At 34.7% G+C, this 20,697-nt stretch overlaps 1 protein-coding gene across 1 annotated transcript; it reads left to right on the plus strand.

The window, feature by feature from the left end:
• The first annotated feature begins 1,150 nt into the window (after positions 1–1,150).
• On the plus strand, positions 1,151–19,882 carry LOC135224210 (glutamate receptor ionotropic, delta-2-like). Its single transcript, XM_064263067.1, has 12 exons — positions 1,151–1,219; positions 1,420–1,548; positions 2,053–2,156; positions 2,462–2,552; positions 2,779–2,937; positions 4,069–4,157; positions 10,717–10,811; positions 11,645–11,859; positions 12,149–12,313; positions 13,411–13,517; positions 19,001–19,164; positions 19,661–19,882. Exons 2-12 carry the CDS (start codon positions 1,504–1,506, stop codon positions 19,717–19,719), a joined length of 1,293 nt encoding a protein of 430 aa, XP_064119137.1. The 5' UTR covers positions 1,151–1,219; positions 1,420–1,503; the 3' UTR covers positions 19,720–19,882.
• The last annotated feature ends 815 nt before the right edge of the window (positions 19,883–20,697 follow it).

Below are 20,697 nucleotides of genomic sequence, written 5' to 3' on the forward strand. Positions count from 1 at the left end.
TTTTCATTCCTGTATGTAATTTTGTAATTTTTATCTAAAACCAACATGTAACATATTAAATTTTAAACATACATTTAAGGAAACTCTAGCACATGGCATTGTATTTTGAATATTTATTTAACCACTGTTTAAACTTTCACTCTTATTGTCGCAGTACATATGTCCTTATATTCTTGTAACTAAAACAAACGCCCTTAAGCTGTTAATCCCTAGACTAACCAGTACCCATACCTCGAGGTCATACCTCCCACACGATGAGATAAATAGGCCGAAAGGTCAGATTGTAAGTCAGTAGTCGCTGATAATGCCATAAGGCGAAACAGCTGTCGTGACAAAATTCAATAAATGGAAGAAGGTAAGTCGTGCGTATATTTCACCAGAAATTGACGAACGAGAATCGGAAAAAAACTTCGTCGGTATGAAGATACCTGCAAGAAACTTATTGATGCCACTAAAGCAATTGCTTTTAACGAAAATTGTATTAGAGAAAAAACTATGCCCTAAAAGTATATATATAATATATATATATATATATATATATATATATATATATATATATATATATACTGAAAAAATGGCGATGGCAACTTTTATTATTTTACATTATGAATATAAATAAGGCATAATCCGACCTCCAGCTTATTCGGGTGGCGTGCTGTAAATTCTACAGTCAAGCAGCGCGTTATGCCACCAACGAAAATTTGAATAAATACGCTATATTTTATTAGAGATAATTGCCATGTACTGTTTAACATGCACGTTATTTATTGTTCACGCTTGTATTTCAATAATTAAATAAAAAATATCCTACCCTAAAATTCCTATATATTTAACTCAACACGAAACACCTTTCTCAGACCGTTTTAGGCTCTTCCATAGGGCTTTCCTAACTTTGTAGGCCTACTCTCCGAGTAAGCGTAAATTACATCAGTCAGATTTTTTATACTAAGAACAATCTACAGCAACAGTACTATAGCTTCTAGAACTACAGCCAACTACCATAATTACTACTGCTATTGCAGTAATAATGTCAGTGAAGACTGTAAACTAAGAAGAATAAAATGCACGCATGCGCACTCCATTAAGGACTGTGTCACTGTGTATTGCTTGGCTGACTGCCATGATGCAGCTGCTAAATCGCTCTCAGTCAGTCACACAAACCGTCACCGACAGCATCTCTGAAAGGTTCAAGGAACCAGTCGTCATCTCTTGAGTAAAGGTCTCTCTCTCTCTCTCTCTCTCTCTCTCTCAAATAGAAAAACTCTTCATTAACATCTCTTCAATTTAACGCCTTAAAATCAGGTTCCCGAGCTATTAAAATATCGATAAATATACTATTTCTGAATCAACTTGTTACCTCTTTACAGAACCCCATTCACTGCATTTCATTTATTAACATCATATTTCTGTCTTTTTAAGCACTTTTTCGCCCAGGGGCTTTAGGATCAGATCGTGCCCAATTCGGCTACAGGTGTACGTCAGCTTTTCCCAGGCCAACCCACCATGGCGTTTAATTCGTCACGGTGTTTGGTTCTGTCTGCCATACCTGTGAGTATGTTCATTATCCTCTGTTTAATATTAATTCTTTCTCTATTTGGCTAGCTGGATTTTAGTATTAAATAGCCTTTATATATTTGCTTGAAGATGCTTTTTAAGGTATAAGGCAACACTGCAAGCCGCCTCGCTTAAACTTATAACCTCCTTTCCAATCTTCTCCATGAATACCGGCTTTTGCTTTACTGGCGTTTCACGCAACTTCCCGAGAGTATTTTCAAATCAAAATCACTTTCATTAATTTGATGATGAAATGACTACAATGATGTCGGAACAGAATAGAATTTAGGCCAAATGCCAAGCACTATGAGGTCATTCAGGGAAAAGAAGGTCTGAAAAGTGTAACAGGAGGAAAACGGAACTTGCATTTAAATCAATCGCCAGGGAGTGGGTGGAAGACAAGATGGGAGAAAGCGATAATAAACGGCATTTCTTCTCCCTCTTCCACAATGTTCGGCATGAAATGTGCACCTGTCTGTCTGTCTGTCTGCCTACCAGTACATGCCATTCCTCATGCTGTCGGACGATCCCCAGACCGCCAAAATTACTGGCGGGACGATGCTGGAAGTGTTCAAGCTACTTTCGGAATACATGGGCTTTTGGTGAGTGGACAGATATATATATATATATATATATATATATATATATACATATATATATACATATATATATATACATACATACATATATATATATATATATAGTATATATATATATATATATATATATCAACAACTCGATTTAGTCGTCTTGTTTAGAATGGAAAACTCCCAAACTCCTACACTCTCCCTCTCTCTCTCTCTATCTCAGTGAAAAGACTGAACATATGATTAATTTTGTCACCATATTTCCTCTTCTTTGTAGTTACGAAAATAATCAGCTTTTATTTCTTTTTTATCCTCCAAAGTTACAGGTATGAAATCTCGAGGGACTACGCCGGAGGTCTGAAGCTGCCCAACGGCTCGTGGACTGGGGTCGTTGGCAAAATTCTAACGGGGGTTAGTACTCATTAATGCCTATAGACCGAGGGCTAGAGAATACTCTCTTATAGACCTAGGCCTACATACTTGACCAACGTAATTGATTTAAAACGTCTGCGTACACCTAGACCGAGGTCAGAGAATATGATCTAGGCTTATAGTACTAGACCGACGTGAATGATTTAAGCCTCGTCTGCGTAAATATACATATATGTGTCATTCTTTCTTGACTTTCATTTTCCAGGAGGCAGATATGTCAGCTATAGGCCTAGGCATAACGGAGCCTAGGGCCAAAGCTGTGGACTACTCGGAGTTCCTGTACCAAGACGAATGGACGGCGACTTATGCTCGACCCTCCCTCGAATCAGACATCGCTGGCTTCGTGAAGCCCTACACTCTCCCTGTGAATATAAATACTATACTCCTATTCGTTTTGCACTGTAGTGTTACATCAAAGCTTACACTCTTCGGATGACTATATATATATATATATAGATATATAAATATATATATATATATATATATATATATATGTGTGTGTGTGTGTGTGTGTGTGTGTGTGTATTATTTCGCACTCGGTGACAAATCTTACTCTCTCTCTCTTTCAGTAAAATATATTGTTCAATTGAAGCCCGAGTGCGCTCTATAGGCTAATACATGCTTACACACACACACACACACATATATATATATATATATATATATATATATATATATATATATATATATATATGTGTGTGTGTATGTGTGGTGTGTGTGCGCGCGCGCGCACTTAATATATTTTTGCCCTGCATTTCAAAACAATACATTCTAAAGGTGAATACAGTACAATTACACTTATATAAAATTATGATATGGAAATACCCCACCTAAACCGGACATCTATTGACAGTGCACCTCACTTGTATGTTGAAAAATTCCTGCTTAATATCATGGAATTGAACTGAATGTAGAATTAAGGTCAGAAGCCAAGCACTGGGGCCTGCGGAGGTCAATCAGCGCTGAATTGACAGTAAAAGGTTTGAAAGGTGTAACAGGAGGAAAACCTCGAACCAGTTGCGCTATGAACCAAAGTAAGATGGAAGAGAATATGAAAGGAGGTACAGTAAAAGGGAACGAAAGGGGTTGCAGCTAGGGGCTGAAGAGACGCTGCAAAGAACCTTAAAGTAATGGCTACAGTGCACCGCATGAGGTGCGCTGACGACACGAACCCCCTACGGAAATTTAATTTCATAGAATAACACGTAAGGTCTGTTTTTATGAATTAGCTATAAAACTAACACTCAACACATATGGCGAGTGCGTTAATTTTATAGCTAATTCACACGTGACTTTTTTTATCTACAAACTTTCAAATATTATGAACTGATCCATCGTGAGTGTAAGTTACTACCTAGGGAATGCGGATTTTATATATATAAATATATTAAATATAATCAATGATAATTATATATATATTATATATATATATATATATATATTATATATATATATATAGATATATATATTTCTAAAAAAAAATTTCTTTGTCCAGATGTGGCTAATGATACTGGCGACGGTAGCGCTATCAGTAGGCGCCATCTTTTTCACGAGAGCGGCTAACGACCGCTTACAACAGAGGTGGTAAGAAATGTACTCTTAAGGTGGGTACACACGTGCGAACCGAACCTTGTATTGTAACCGATTCTTGTAACAAAAACGCAAGTGTGGACGGTTCCTCGAACCCGAACCCCGAACCCGCGAGGTTCGAGGCTCGGTTCGCCCTCCGTCCCGCCAATTGTCGGTTTTTGGGCCCCGCATCAAAGGGAGGTCTCTTTGAACGTTACGCCATGTGTGGACGGGACCATGTATGACACGCGTAACAACAGAGGTTGACTGAACTTGTTAACACCGACTATGAACACAGGCCGTCCATAGTAGAGTCCCTTGGTTTTGGTCAGTCAGTACGTATATGCTTACCATGGCTGATTGAGTGACGAAGAGGTCCTTCAATTTATTAGCTATTACGAAGAAAAGACTTCACTGTGGCCAGAAACTTCTTGGAATCTCAAGTCAGCGAGTAATTCCCGACCACTGTATTCTACCCTTCTAGTATATAAACTTAATTGCCACCATCTTCTTTTATTTCGCTTCATCTTCGTTAAATAATGTGTATAAATGTACGCGGCAGCTGCTACTTGCATGGTGGCCATCGTCGGTAAACAACCCGGACAGAGACAGACTGGTGATCGCAGTGGATTGAAATGAAGTTACGTGCTTAACGTGGTTACGGTTCGTCCTCTACATTTTGACACCTTGTAACCGTATATGCGTAACTCAGTTACGCATACAAGGTTCGGCTCTCACGTGTGTACCCACCTTTATGTTTTACTGTTAGAGAGAGAGAAAAAAAAATCACCCTTCTATGTATGTAGTTCGTAGTACTACTTTTAAAGAATTCGGTACGATTTCCGTTAACATTAACAGCATTAATGTTTAACTAATCCCCTTTGAAGGTTTGGAAATCATGACCACAGGAATTCAACGGTATAGCTACCTTTACCCAGCAGTTTAATTGTATAAAGAGAAATCAATTGACCAATATATATATATATATATATTTATATATATATATATATATATATATATATATATATATATATATATACTATATATATATATATACACACACACACACACACATATATATATATATATATATATATTATATATATATATGTGTGTGTGTGTGTATATACATATATATAATACATTGGGCCAAAGTTCTCTCTCTATAATGTCTATAGCATCAAATGTCTCACTAAAGGTAACAGTAAAATCTGATCATATAATAATATATATATATATATATATATATATATATATATATATATCTTGCAATTCCACAATGGTCCCGTGGGGGAAGTATACAAGAGATCCTCACGTGAAAATGAAAGGAGGAGGTACCAAGACTTTCAACTTTTATTCCAAAGTCATCTTCAGGGTACTGAACAATTTTAAGAGAACAAGTTATACAAGAAAACAACATGAGGCCACAAATAATAAAACAAGTCAACAACCTACTTAAGTATGCAAATAAACATTGTTCAAAACAAAAGACATACTTAGTGGAAATATGTAGCTACTAAAATCACAGTACAAAACTAACTATCTGTTTGTCAAATATGTAACAACTTGTTTAACTTTTAAATCATCAAGAATAAAACTTTTCAACAATTCGTCCATCTTAAAAAGACCATCGCTCATATTCATGTTATTAAAAGAACTAATGAGGCAACCTTCAACTAACAATCTGTCATGCATTGATGAACTTCTAAAAGCGGCCCTAGCTGAAATCCCTCACGTGACAAAAAATGGAACTTGAACCGTTCGCAACCCGTACATTATATTTATGCTGTGTAACTCTCTTACTTACCAGATTGTCCAATATAAGGCAAATTACAAACAGCAGTTAATTTTGTACACGCCTCCTGTTGTCATCACCTATTTATTACAAAACAATGCATTTTTGACAGATGAATTATTACTAAAAACAACATTTATATTCAGACATTTCAGGCTACGTACAATTGAAAAAATTCACAGTGGTATGGCAAAACTAAAATATTTTCAATTTCAAACTTACTTGATCTTTCGTGACAATAAAATGATTTTTTGGCACTTTGGAGGCAACTATCAATAAAATACCTTGGGTAACATAATTCTCTCGCAATTTCATAGATGATCTTAATTTCCTCGTCTAAGAATTCAGGATCACAAATTCTATATGCCCGTAAAAACATCCCTGATTGCAAAAGGATGTGTATATGCTGTGTGCAATTCAATATTAAGACATACTATACCTTTGAGATTCCAGATGGCATTTAAGAGCTTAAGAGCTAATAAAGATATTCATATAACTAGGGCTGATAAGTCAAACTGTAGAGTTATTTTGAGTAAGAATTCTTATATTGAAAAGGCTAATCAACTTTTATCCGATGAAGACACTTATGAAAAACTAATAAGAGACCCCACCGATAAAGTTAATGAGCATTATAATAGTACTGTGAAATCTTTGTTAAAGTCGCACCATGAACTAGCCAAGAAATTCTCTGCCGTTAATGCCACTCTTCCTTATATGTATGGCACAGTAAAGATTCATAAAGAAGGCAAACCAAGCAGAACCATTATCAGTTCGATAGGCTCAGCTCCTTATCATTTGTCAAAATGGTTAGGATCTCTGTTAAATCCGCTGATAGGAAATATATCAGAGGCACACATGAAGAATACGGAAGACCTTATCACGAAGTTGAAAGTCAGAGATGCAAATTGCAGGTTATTTAGTTTTGATGTCAATTCATTGTTTACGAAAGTGCCCATTGATGATCTGCTACAATTTCTACAAGAAAAAATGAATTCAATAAATATTCCTGTTTCCCATCATGTTTTTATTAAGTTGATAAAGTTGTGCATAGTTGATAATACGTTTACGTTTAATGGTTGTTTTTATAGACAGATTTTTGGTTTGGCAATGGGAAGCTGTTTATCTGCAACTCTCTCAAATATCTATATGGAGTTTTACGAAATCAGATACCTACCAAATATCATTACGTTTACGTTGACATGGTACAGATACGTTGACGACATAATATGCCTGTGGTCACGGGATCGTGACCCCTTGGAGTTTTTGGGACTTTTGAATGGCCTGATTCCATCCATAAAATTCAAATTGGAAATAGAACAGGATAAAACCCTACCATTTCTTGACACAGTCGTTATGAGAACTGACAACGGTTTTAAATTCAAAGTTTACCGTAAACCAACAGCAGTGAATGTTTTCAATCATAATTTTTCCAGCCATCACCCCAAGATAAAACGAACAGTCTTCTCAGGGATGTTTTTACGGGCATATAGAATTTGTGATCCTGAATTCTTAGACGAGGAAATTAAGATCATCTATGAAATTGCGAGAGAATTATGTTACCCAAGGTATTTTATTGATAGTTGCCTCCAAAGTGCCAAAAAAATCATTTTATTGTCACGAAAGATCAAGTAAGTTTGAAATTGAAAATATTTTAGTTTTGCCATACCACTGTGAATTTTTTCAATTGTACGTAGCCTGAAATGTCTGAATATAAATGTTGTTTTTAGTAATAATTCATCTGTCAAAAATGCATTGTTTTGTAATAAATCAGTGATGACAACAGGAGGCGTGTACAAAATTAACTGCTGTTTGTAATTTGCCTTATATTGGACAATTTGGTAAGAGAGTTACACAGCATAAATATAATGTACGGGTTGCGAACGGTTCAAGTTCCATTTTTTGTCACGTGAGGGATTTCAGCTAGGGCCGCTTTTAGAAGTTCATCAATGCATGACAGATTGTTAGTTGAAGGTTGCCTCATTAGTTCTTTTAATAACATGAATATGAGCGATGGTCTTTTTAAGATGGACGAATTGTTGAAAAGTTTTATTCTTGATGATTTAAAAGTTAAACAAGTTGTTACATATTTGACAAACAGATAGTTTTGTACTGTGATTTTAGTAGCTACATATTTCCACTAAGTATGTCTTTTGTTTTGAACAATGTTCATTTGCATACTTAAGTAGGTTGTTGACTTGTTTTATTATTTGTGGCCTCATGTTGCTTTCTTGTATAACTTGTTCTCTTAAAATTGTTCAGTACCCTGAAGATGACTTTGGAATAAAAGTTGAAAGTCTTGGTACCTCCTTCTTTCATTTTCACGTGAGGATCTCTTATATATATATATATAATTATATAATGTATGTATGGATACGAAATCAGATTCTCTGTGTAGTCTACTAAACTCAGTATCACACACACACACACACCTCTTTCCGGAATCGTCATGTGATCTTTGTAATCCAGGTACTGAAAAAGTGTGTATAGTAGAGTAAGAGAAAATCAATTCAGTCCCACTTAATGAGAGAGACAATAAACATCTCTTACAATATTCTAATCAGTCCAGCAAACCTGACTACAACCTTTTCTTATAAGATCACGACCTTTACTTGACCGGAGATCCCTAAGAAGACAACGAATTTAAATATACTGAAGTATACTGAGAGTATTTCGAAATGCCAACAGCCTTCAATGACGCCTCCTGCCCTTAGGAATGTTTTTAATGTTTTCGGTTCAAGGTAAACACATTCATCGTCATGAATATGAACTAGGCTGGGATGGGGTTAGGCCTAGTTTAACTTAAAGGTACCATTCATTGGTTTGACTAGATCTCATTTCGTTTTTTGTCCGTAGAAAGATTCTAATCAGAGTGGATAAGGGTAAGAAAGGTTAATGAATGTTTCGCAGCACCAGTGGTTTTAAGATATTGAAGACAACATTTTTTGTGTGATAGCATTTTTCGATATCTTCTGAAATTCCAGATTTAACTCAATGAAAAGGAAAGAAGTATGTATGTATGTATGTATGTATGTAGTATGTTATATATATATATATATATATAAATTATATATATATATATATATATATATATAGATATATATATTATATATATATATATATAGGGAGCAGGAGCAGGAAGAAACATGGCGAAGTATTTTACACTTTATTCCGACGCGTTTCGAATTCAGCAGAATGCATCTTCGGGGTCTGTATAATAAATAATGACTAATATAAATTAAATTGATTTGAAAATAGTCTAAAAATGATTTACAAACTAGTTAAAATGAAAACCGAAACTTCACACATAGATAAAAATAGACCAACAATTGATAAAACAACACGAGAAATTAAAAGCACACACGTTAGCTAAAAGTTCAGATAGAAAGTTAAAACAAAAAACTAAATAAATAAATTAGTAAAATACAAAGTTAAAAAATATTTGAGGGTCGACCTACCATGGTAAGAGATAAATAAAAACTAAAAGAAGGTACACAGAAACATAGGCTTAAGAAAGATACAACGGGGTGGAGGGAGGTGTTCTACATGGTTGTTTAACTGGGGAACAAGTTGTTTAATGAAAAGGCTCTCCAGGATCAATAGTTCATTTGGGCTGGAGGTTTGACCAACAATAATACAATCTTCATATTTAACATAGCAAATAATGTAAAGCTGATATTAAATATGAGGATTTTATTATTGTTGGTCAAACCTCCAGCCCAAATGAACTATTGATCCTGGAGAGCCTTTTCATTAAACAACTTGTTCCGCAGTTGAACAACCCGGCCACCCCCCCCCCCCCCCCCCCACCCTGTTGTATCTTTCTTAAGCCTAAGTTTCTGTGTACCTTCTTTTAGTTTTTATTTAACTCTTACCATGGTAGGTCGATCCTCAAATATTTTTTAACTTTGTATTTTACTAATTTATTTATTTAGTTTTTTGTTTAAACTTTCTATCTGAACTTTTAGCTAACGTGTGTGCTTTTAATTTCTCGTTTTGTTTTATCAATTGTTGGTCTATTTTTATCTATGTGTGAAGTTTCGGTTTTCATTTTAACTAGTTTGTAAATCATTTTTAGACTATTTTCAAATCAATTTAATTTATATTAGTAATTATTTATCATACAGACCCTGAAGATGCATTCTGCTGAATGCGAAACGCGTCGGAATAAAGTGTCAAATACTTCGCCATGTTTCTTCCTGCTCCTGCTTCCTGTGCATTTTATCACTTTGGCTGACTCGCCTGCTTTCTCCTCCATATATATATATATATATATATATATATATATATATATATATATATACATATATACATACACATATATAGTATGTATGTGTATATACATATACATACACACACACACACACACACATATATATATATATATATATATATATATATGTCTATATATATATATATATATATATATGTGTGTGTATATATATATATATATATATATATATATATATATATATATATATAGACATATATATATACCTATAATATGTGTGTGTCTATATATATAGACATATACATATTTACATATATATACATATACATATATACATTATATATATATATACACATATATACATACACTTTTTATTGAGTTAAATATGGAATTTAAGGAGTAATCCAAAAAATCCTGTCACACAGAAAAGTTGATATCAATATTCTACACACACACACACACACACACACACACATATATATATATATATATATATATATATATATATATATATATATATATATATATATATTCTACTCTTCTACTCTCAGGGGCAATGGAGTTACTGAAGAGGTCAGCACCACTTCAGGAACGTCAGGTGTAGGTGAGGCCTGCATGTGGACTTTGGCAACTCTTCTTTCACAGTGTAAGTAAAATTTGGATATCCATCATAGAAGAAAGATAGGAGGAAGATTATATAACATGAAACAGCACTGAGGAATCATTTAAAATAACGATATATATATATATATATATATATATATATATACATACATACATACATACATACATACATACATGTGGCTGTAAGTTGAATCGAATTAAATATAGAATTGAAGCCAAAGGCCATACACTGGGACCTATGAAGTCATTCAGCGCTGAAACTTAAATTGACAGTACGTAAAAGGTTTAAAAGGTGTAACTGGAGGAAAACCTTAGAGTAGTTGCACTACGAATCAATTGTTGGGAGAGGATGGAAAGTATGATTGAAGAAAGAGAATATGAAAGGGGGTACAGTAAAAGGAATGAAAGGAGTTGCAGCTATGGGCCGAAGGGACGCTACAAAGAACCTTGAGTAATGCCTACAGTGCATTGCATAAGGTGCACTGACAGCACAAGCCATCAACAGTTATAGTACCAAGCTAACTGAAAATATCAGCAGTGCACAGTAGGCATTCATTTATTGTCTTTCAGCATCCCATCAGCCTAGCTGCAACCTCTTCCATTCCAATTACTGTATCTCTGTTCATATTCTCTTTCTTCCATCTTATTCCACCTTCTCTTTAACAATAGTTCCATAGTGCAACTGCGAGGTTTTCCTTCTGTTACACTTTTAAAACCTTCTTCACTCTCAATTTCTCTTTCGGTGCTGACTGACCTCATAAATCCCAGCAATTGGCCTTTGGCATAAATTTTATATTCCAATTTCCAACTGCAAATAAGACCTTTTTTTTTTTTTGTTTACCCTGCTGCACACAGCCATGCCCTGGAAAGTGGATGGTTTACCTGTGAAAATGATCACTTGCTTTTGGCTACTGGTGTCTTTCATCCTTGGCAACGTTTACCGCTCGAACCTCATGGCTATGCTCATCCTGCCCAAAGTAGCCCTGCCCTTCACTAATCTTGATGAATTGGTGAAATCTGGCCTCCCTGTGTGGGTGCCTGTCTATTCTGTGCTCCATCTGAGTGCCATGGTAAGTAAGGTCATCGATAATGTCAGACTTTAGCTTCCAACGTTGTGATATGTACATATATTGTATTTCAAATTCTCTTCAAATGCTTCAAGTTGTGCACCATTTGTGAATGCAAAATATTGTCAAATACTATCTTCAGATATAGAGGGCTAAAAAAATTGCATAAAAAACTGTCCAGAAGGACAGCATAAGTTCCCAAAATACTGAGCTCTAATTCATACCTCAACTAAAGGCTGAAAGAAATAATCTCTAAATTTATCAGAGGATCCTGTGATTTTACCCTTGACAGAATTCTCCGAGGAATACATCGCTTGGTCGCCTCTACAATCAGTTTGTGAAGCCTGATGACTTTGTCGATATTGCAAAGGCCCTGAGGGGAGTTCACGCCAAACAGTTTGTCATTACTGGACCTCGAACAGCTATGGAGCAAATCACGGATCAGTACTTCTCCAAGGTAATGTCTGTGTTTATTTTTTTAACTTGTTTTTAAATACAGCCTGCCTACTTTTATAAACAAGTTATCAAACTGTGTATAACATACCTTGGTAAAAGAATTTAAAAATGAAAACACTTAAATATGATGTTTCCATAATCCAAGGAAGCATTGCTGTACAAATCAATTTTGTAACCTTCACTTTTAATTATTATGGTGGGGAGAGCAAGACAAGTAAAACTACCCTAAACTAGCATGACTCCAAGGTCAAGGTTTGTGTTGCTGGACTTCATCCTCTGAAAGAAGTCAAACTTTCCTCTTGAAGAGAAGAAATTTAAATAACCTTTGTTTACCCTCCAACCAGGTTACCTGTATTGAGATTCCACTATACGGATGTTGTCAAATCTCATTCTGACACTAATAGGAGAGGCCTACCTCCGACAATGAGGGATTTGCTCCAAAAGCTTTTAAAGAATGGGTGGCCTTCTGCTTAGCACAAAGCATAATTCCTACCAAGAAGTCACACTTTAAGACTACCTATCTGAGGCTTACTTCCTTAATACAGAATTTATCACACCAATGGTGACAATACCTATTGATGCCAGTAAAGGATAAAGCGAAAAGCACCACACATATTGTTCAAATATTATAAGGCCCTAAAATATAGCTATAGTTAGCAGATTTCAAAGAAATGTCCCTTTGGTTTACTCTGTGGTTACCTGCTCAGCTATGGTTTTACATATTTTCAAGGAATAAGCGAGATGCCATTTTCTCCCATGCATCAGCTATGGAGCACATTTTTTCTAGTGTTCAACATAGGGTACCCACTATTTCTTAACCAAACCAGTAAACTGCATGGTAAATTATTTATAAAAGCAATCATCATTAGTCAACACCTTCAGCAAAAAATAAATCACAAGCCGTATATTATTTGTCTAAAACCAAGCGCAAATACACATGATCTTATAGAAAGAATATGCGTACATGATACTATACGAAGATTAAGCAGTATTAATGTCATTGCTAAATGAAGCATTTGGCCATGCAATAGATTATAATACAAAGCAACATAGATTTTAATGTGATTTTCTCACAAAATGACTCCTTTTGTTTTTCAGTTGGGTTACTGCTCCCTGTACGTGATGCCAGAGAGTATGATGACACTAATAAACCTGAGCCTGCTCTTCAGGAAAGGCTCCCCGTTGAAAGCAAAGTTTGACCCAGTGTAAGTTACCGTAACTCCCTCTCCATTAGTTTCCTCAATTTAAAAGAAAGGGATTACGTATTTAGTTAACCTTGATATTTGACTACTGAAGGCGAAAATTATGGAAGCAATATTAGCAAGGATGAATGATTGGAGAACTGATCCCTTAAGGCATTAATTAACTGTTGAGGACACTTATTGTAAAATCTGTTTCCTGTGGCATGAGTGTTAACTTGAAGCAAATGACCAGGTACACCTGTGGTGTCACCAAGTGAGTCCTACTACATTTATTTACGAAATGGAAGTAGTGGGTATTAAGCAGCGGGGGAAATTTGTACCACTGTGTAAATATTAATTAGCCACCTCCTTCTACGATGCAATTTGCTAATGGCTCATCAGTGGACCACTTTAACTGTAGTATTTTAACTTCTCGTGGCATTTTAGAATACTGGTAAGTTACCTATTGATCCATATATACCTCTAGAACAGTGGTTCCCAAACTAGGGGGCTCGCCCCCCTAGGGGGAGCGTGAGGAGGATACAAGGGGGGGGCGTGAAGTCATCTGCTCAAAAATATATGTTTAATTAGAATAATAGAATCATTCAAAGAACAAACAAATAGTTACTTAGAAAAATGTCTATGGAATGTACTATTATTTGTTTGAGGGGCTTTCATTATTAAAATTTAATACAAACAGAAATTTGTTTTCCTGAACAATGCTAAGAAATAAATGCAAGACTCATTTCACATGAACAAAAGAGGGAGCGGGGGCGTGTGGGTCAACTGGAAGCAAAAAGGGGGCGTCAGGTAAGATAGTTTGGGAACCACTGCTCTAGAAGGTCCTCCACTTCTAAAAGCAAAGTGAAAATTTTGTGTTTTTAAAGATATACGTACTTACTCTGCTTTATAATCAGTTATGTATATATATATATATATATATATATATATATTATAATTAAAAATATACATACTCTGCTTTATAATCAATTATATATATATATATATATATATATATATATATATATATATATATATATATATATAAGTAGTATGGAGACAGGCGCAATTACTCAGGGATAGACATATTGGAGTAGGGAGACGCGTTCTGTCTTTCATCCATTTATTAGCGCCGACGTTTCGTATCAGCTTGATACATTTTCCAGGCTGAAACGATTACACATCAATTGCGTATAAGTAAAAAGATACACACAATGTTTCCAACACCAAAATTAAAAACCTTTTTAATAAATTAAGAATAAAAACAGTAAGAACAGAAACACAGAATAACTGTTTATTGCCTAATTAACTGTTGTTTTGTTTACACTCCCTTCCATAACAATTTTTCGTGTCGGTTCTCCTTACGCTACCGCTGTGGGTAGGTGTCTTGTTCGTTCTATTATTATTATTATTATCATCATATATTTTTCTATTACTATTATTAGTTTTTAATTAATTTGTTTCTATGTATTCGCTCCTAGCCCTTTCACTGTTATTCTGTGTTTTTGTTTTTACTCTGTTTTTGTTCTTAATTTATTAAAAAGGTTTTTAATTTTGGTGTTGGAAACATTGTGAGTATCTTTTTATTTATACGCAATTGATGTGTAATCGTTTCAGCCTGGAAAATGTATTAAGCTGATACGAAACGTCGGCGCTAATAAATGGATGAAAGACAGAACGTGTCTCCCTACTCCAATATGTTTATATATACACACACACACACACACACACACACACACACATATATATAATATATATATATATATATATATATATATATATATATATATATATAACCGATTATAAAGCGGAGTTATATAACCGATTATAAAGCAGAGTAAGTACCTATATCTTAAAAAACACAAAATTTTCAGTCTGCTTTTAGAAGTGGTGGACATTCTAGAGGTATATATGGATCAACAGCTAACTTACCGTTACGTATTCTAAAATACCATGAGAATTTGAAATATTACAGTTATAGTGTTCCAATGATAAGCCATTAGCAAATTGCATCTTGGAAGAAGGTGGCTAATTAATATTTCCACAGTGGTACAAATTTCCCCAACTGCTTAGTACTAACCTCTTCCATTCCGTAAATAAATGTAGTAGGACTCACTTGGTGACACAACAGGTGTACCTGGTCATTTGCTTCAAGTTAACACCCATACTACAGCAAACAGATTTGACAATAAGTGTCCTCAACAGTTCATTAATGCCTTAAGGGATCAGTTATCCAATCATTCATCCTTGCTAATATTGCTTCCATAATTTTCACTTATGCTTCTTATGGAGCCTTGGGGGAACCATGAAAGTGTAACTCCTTCGAAGACAAACCTTGGCTACCAAAAGTAGGTTTTCCCTAGATCAAAACCTGTTTAATCATTTTTATTTTTAACTTCTTTACTAATATGTAAACCACTATGCTTGTTTTTGCAATGTTTATTACTCTCGTGTAAGCTTACTCAACAAATTTACAGCCTCTTTGATTTATTCCATGGGAAGGTACAACATTTTGAATAATAATTAATATATACAGAGGCCAAAGGGTGGATGATTTTAGCCTTTAGTAATCATTTTTATGTATTATTATTATTCCAAATGTTTATACTCTGCCATGGAACAGATAAAAAAAGGCTATAAACTTGTTGAGAGAGCATACACAAAAAGATAAACATTGCTAAAAGAAGCATGGTGATTTATTGGTAGTACATATAGCAAATAAAGATAAAAAATAATCACAAAGCATATACGTATAAACTGATCATAAAGCAGCTAGGCATATTCATAAATATACAAAAGATTCAATAAGATGGAGAACTTTCGAGAGACTGGTGGATCAGCATAGCTAACGTATTCTAAAACACCATGACGGATTAAAATATCAATGAGCAGCCATTAGTAAACTGCATCTTGGAAATATGAGACATGAAAAAAGAAATCCAGAGAAAATAAAACATGATTGGAATAGATCATCTATATCTACAATGGATGTAAAATTTTAAGAAATAGGTGTGACAGCATTGCTGGTTGAAATTTTACACAATACTTTAGTAGCAAAATATTCCAATACTACACTACACCATACGGGACAATTGTGCTAAACTAAGATTATAAAAGTTGCGTTCACACTGGCTGAGAACTTTTTATGGTATCTGAACTATCAAAATAGGTAGATATTGAACTATCAAAATATGCAGTTATGTACTATAAGCGTTTTTAGAGGGGTGTCATGTATTCACAGATTTTAGCAATTTGGGGCCGGGAGGGGGCCACTCGTGGTAAGCATCCCCTGCGAATCCTGGCTGAGAACTTTATGTACAACAGTCGACCCCCAGGATTCGCAAGGGATGCTTACCACAAGTGGCCCCCTCCCGGCCCCAAATTGCTAAAATCTGTGAATACATGACACCCCTCTAAAAACGCTTATAGTACATAACTGCATATTTTGATAGTTCAATATCTACCTATTTTGATAGTTCAGATACCATAAAAAGCCATTAAAAAACACTTACATGTATATACCTGAGTATTTTAATTGTTTTATCAAGAAAAATTTAATCTCAAAAGTAATGAGAAAATGCATTAATTCGTGAATACAGTGCTCCCCCCGTATTTGCTAGGAATGTGTACCAGACAGCGCCCCGAATAGGTAAAATCCGCGAATGGTTGAAACCCATATAAAAATGCTTAAACTGCCTATTTTGTATAAAACTTAATTTTATCATAAAAATCTCATTTTTGTTAAGGGATTCACAGTCTCATGAAGAACAAATTGTTAAAAAATCCGCAATTATATATTAAAATATATTTCTATGTAAAAAACAAAGACTTTTGAACACCTGAATTGTGTTCCTCATCAGTGTATACGTTAAAATGTCGGTGTATACATTTTAACGTATGCACTGATGAGGATCGAAAGTCTTTGTTTTTTACATAGAAATATATTTTAATATATAATTGTGAATTTTTAACAATATCATTTTTGTTGTTAAAACTCAGGAAAAACCCACTAAAAATTTTTATACCTGGTTCTCTTAATAGTTTTATCACAAAAAGTGCATTTTATGATGAAACTGATAAAAATAAACAGGAATTTATGGACATTTCTCATAGAAAAATACCCGCATAGGCAACTTTCCCACGAATAAGGAAAGTATAAATTCCAGAGAGAAATCCGTGAATGTGTGAGTCAGCAAATCTGGAGTGCGCGAATATGGGGGGGTTCACGGTATTTCTCTATGAAAAATTCCACAAGTATGTAGGCGAATTTTCCACGAATAATGGGATATATGTTCCACAGAAAAATCCGCGAGTAGGTGAAGCCACGAATCCAGAAACGCGAATAGGCAGGGGTCCTCTGTATAGGATAGCTCCCACTTTCCATTTTAAACTAAAAATATAATGTATAATTTAAAAGCTGAAGTAGATACTTAGGGCCTTAATGTTCTCAACATCCCAGTCAAATGTGGCATATTTTTTAAGTTGGGCTTTCTTGCTTGAAAAAAAGAGGGGGTCCCTTATCAGAACAGAAGATCCTCGATCTGTTCCAGCGCAGCGCCACAAGTTTACTCTTACAGTTAGCACAGTCAACGTTACTTACATTGGAGTAACTTGATGCAACACAGTTGCAGTGCTATAAAACACTGTTAACAACGGTGAAAAGGCGCCATAAAATCAAATAAGCTGTAAGTTGCTGATGTACTACCAACTCTCTGGATAAAAACTATTTTTACCCCACAAGGTTTGTGAATATGGTACAAAACATTAATCATGTAGTCAAGTGTGAATTCCTTGAATGGAAAGTAAAATTTCTGTAGATTCCATAGACCTATGAAGATTAGCCTATAGATCAATGTGAAAGATATTGTATGTTGTAAATGTTGCATAAAAATGTTCCACTTTACAACTAAATAATATCTGGCAAGGTAACCATATCATACCAAAGAGTCTTGGACGACCCTAAATTCTGAATACGAGCGAGAACAAAACTTTATAAAATATGGCATATGGTCTGTTTACACCACAGCATGTAGGTACGAGATTCCACAAATTTGTTCAGTACTCACTAATTTATGAATGTTTCATACCTCGAACTCATAAGGCTATTAATAACACTTGCAAATCAGTAGAAACTGTCATGATTATTGCTATGTCTCATGACTTGGTCTTTTGAACAATGCAATGACGATATGTGAACAGTAGATTTGAAATCTAAATTTCTAACATATCATCATATTCAATTTGAACTTTGTTTGAATAAAAACAAAAGCAAATCAAGCTGCCTTACCCACTTTATCTTATTCAGAATCCTAGTCATATTATCCTGACAGATGACAGAGGATTGCATATAAAAACACATACTACAAACAAAATATGTTCCTTTTAAAAACTAATTAAGCTAGTGACTTTGTTTCTGAAAATCTGGATTTCAAGCCTAATTCTACGACAAATTCAGGAATTTGAGATGGGCAAGTTATCTCAACTGCAGCATTCATTATCTATTGCAGAATCATGCGCCTAAAGGAAACTGGTATTCTTCAACATTTATACAAGAAAGCGGTAGCAAATGCAACTGAATGCCTGAAGCCAATTACCATAAGTCCCGGATCCTCATCACTACGACCACTGGATCTTAAAGATTTCTTTGGAGTCTTCATGATTTTTGGCGGAGGTAACATTATTACCATTCAGTACACCAGTATTATTTGCATTGGAAAGGCAATATTATCTCAAGAAATTAGAAAACTTTTACAATATGTACTGACTTTTAAGATACACCAGTTCATTTAATTTCAGTGTACAGTACAGTACTTTTCTCAACATTAGCATTTTACATTTTGTGCAGATTTCATCACTGATAAATTGATAACTGCCATTAGCATCTAATGTTCCCTGATATATTTCCTTAGGTCCCTTTATTTCAATCATTGAAAGATAACTGTCCATAATTATTTTTTGCCTTCTTGTTATGTACTTCTATGGCAATCATAGCATATTTTTAACTGCTGTAACTGGCCAGGTAATGCATAGTCTAACATTAGTGAAGTTTTGGCAATAAATTTGCTTGTCTATTAAAAAGTTAACAAGATTTAAAACTGTCCCAACAGTTCATGGTGTGAAACTATTAGGGGAGTGGCATAACAAATTAGTTTTATACATCCTTTCAGGTTCTTTTATTGGTCTTCTGGCATTCCTCATTGAATTCTTGGTGGGGCATAAAAGGTAAAAATATTTGCCTCAGTTGAAGATGACGACAGCCAAATTACATGGCAAATATGGATTTTTTGACCCCAGTTACGGTATATCTACTGAATGCTTAAACAACAATGTAATTTCCTCATTTACCATGTACCATGTAAATCTCAATATGGTATTTATTTTATTTTCCAATAAACTTCATTGCATGTAATCTTTCTTCTTTCACCCTTGTCTGTTTTATGACCAGTGTTTACCTATACAGGGTGGTCACATATTGAATGAGTTTCCCTGACTCTCTTCCAACTTGAACATCTTACATTTTCATCAGGTCCAGTTCTTCAACTGTCTTTCTATGTGATTTTCTGGCCCTTGTCCTGTTACTTCTACATCTCTAACACCTCTCACTTACATTTGAGATCCCAAGATTTTTTTTTCTCTGGATACCATATCTCTGTAACATCTTTTGAAAATTAATCTTCCCACTGCATTTAAAAACATGAACTGCTTTGAAATCTCATCCAATTTTGTCTCAGTACATTGAGACAGAAAAAGTGAATCTTTAAACAGAAAATTATTTTGGAGTCTGACATGAAATATGTTTCAGTAGTTTCGTTAGATTATTTTATAATAATTTACCATAAGTGCAGAGTAGCACAGGCCTTATTCAAAGCATTAGAAATTTTGGCTTTTATGAATGATCCACCCTCTTATTTACCAGCAGTCTAATGACCTCATTTCATTGAATCCATACATACTGAAGCTACTCATTTTCTTACTGCCTTCCCAACACCGGCTTAGCAGTCCAGTATATTCTGTAGGGTCTCCCCTTTCTCTATTACATGGTACTACTCCTCGCCTCTCTCTTTCATTTACTCTTCCTATGATTTTGAGCATTAAAAACCCCTGTCTCTATAACTTGCAGTCCTCACCAATTCATGGGGCCTCATTTGATACATAGGACTGAATTTGGTAGTATACTGTACATCTCTCCAGCAGCATCCACTTC

Source organism: Macrobrachium nipponense, chromosome 10 (assembly GCF_015104395.2).
Source record: "Macrobrachium nipponense isolate FS-2020 chromosome 10, ASM1510439v2, whole genome shotgun sequence".
Classification (NCBI taxonomy): Eukaryota; Metazoa; Arthropoda; class Malacostraca; order Decapoda; family Palaemonidae; genus Macrobrachium; species Macrobrachium nipponense.

Bases quoted from the DNA above. Each gene is read 5' to 3' on its own strand.
- LOC135224210 (XM_064263067.1), top strand. From the start codon at position 1,504: ATGGCGTTTAATTCGTCACGGTGTTTGGTTCTGTCTGCCATACCT. The intron at 2,157-2,461 runs GTGAGTGGACAG...TATCCTCCAAAG, and splicing joins TCGGAATACATGGGCTTTTG to TTACAGGTATGAAATCTCGA. The intron at 12,314-13,410 runs GTAATGTCTGTG...TTTGTTTTTCAG, and splicing joins CGGATCAGTACTTCTCCAAG to TTGGGTTACTGCTCCCTGTA.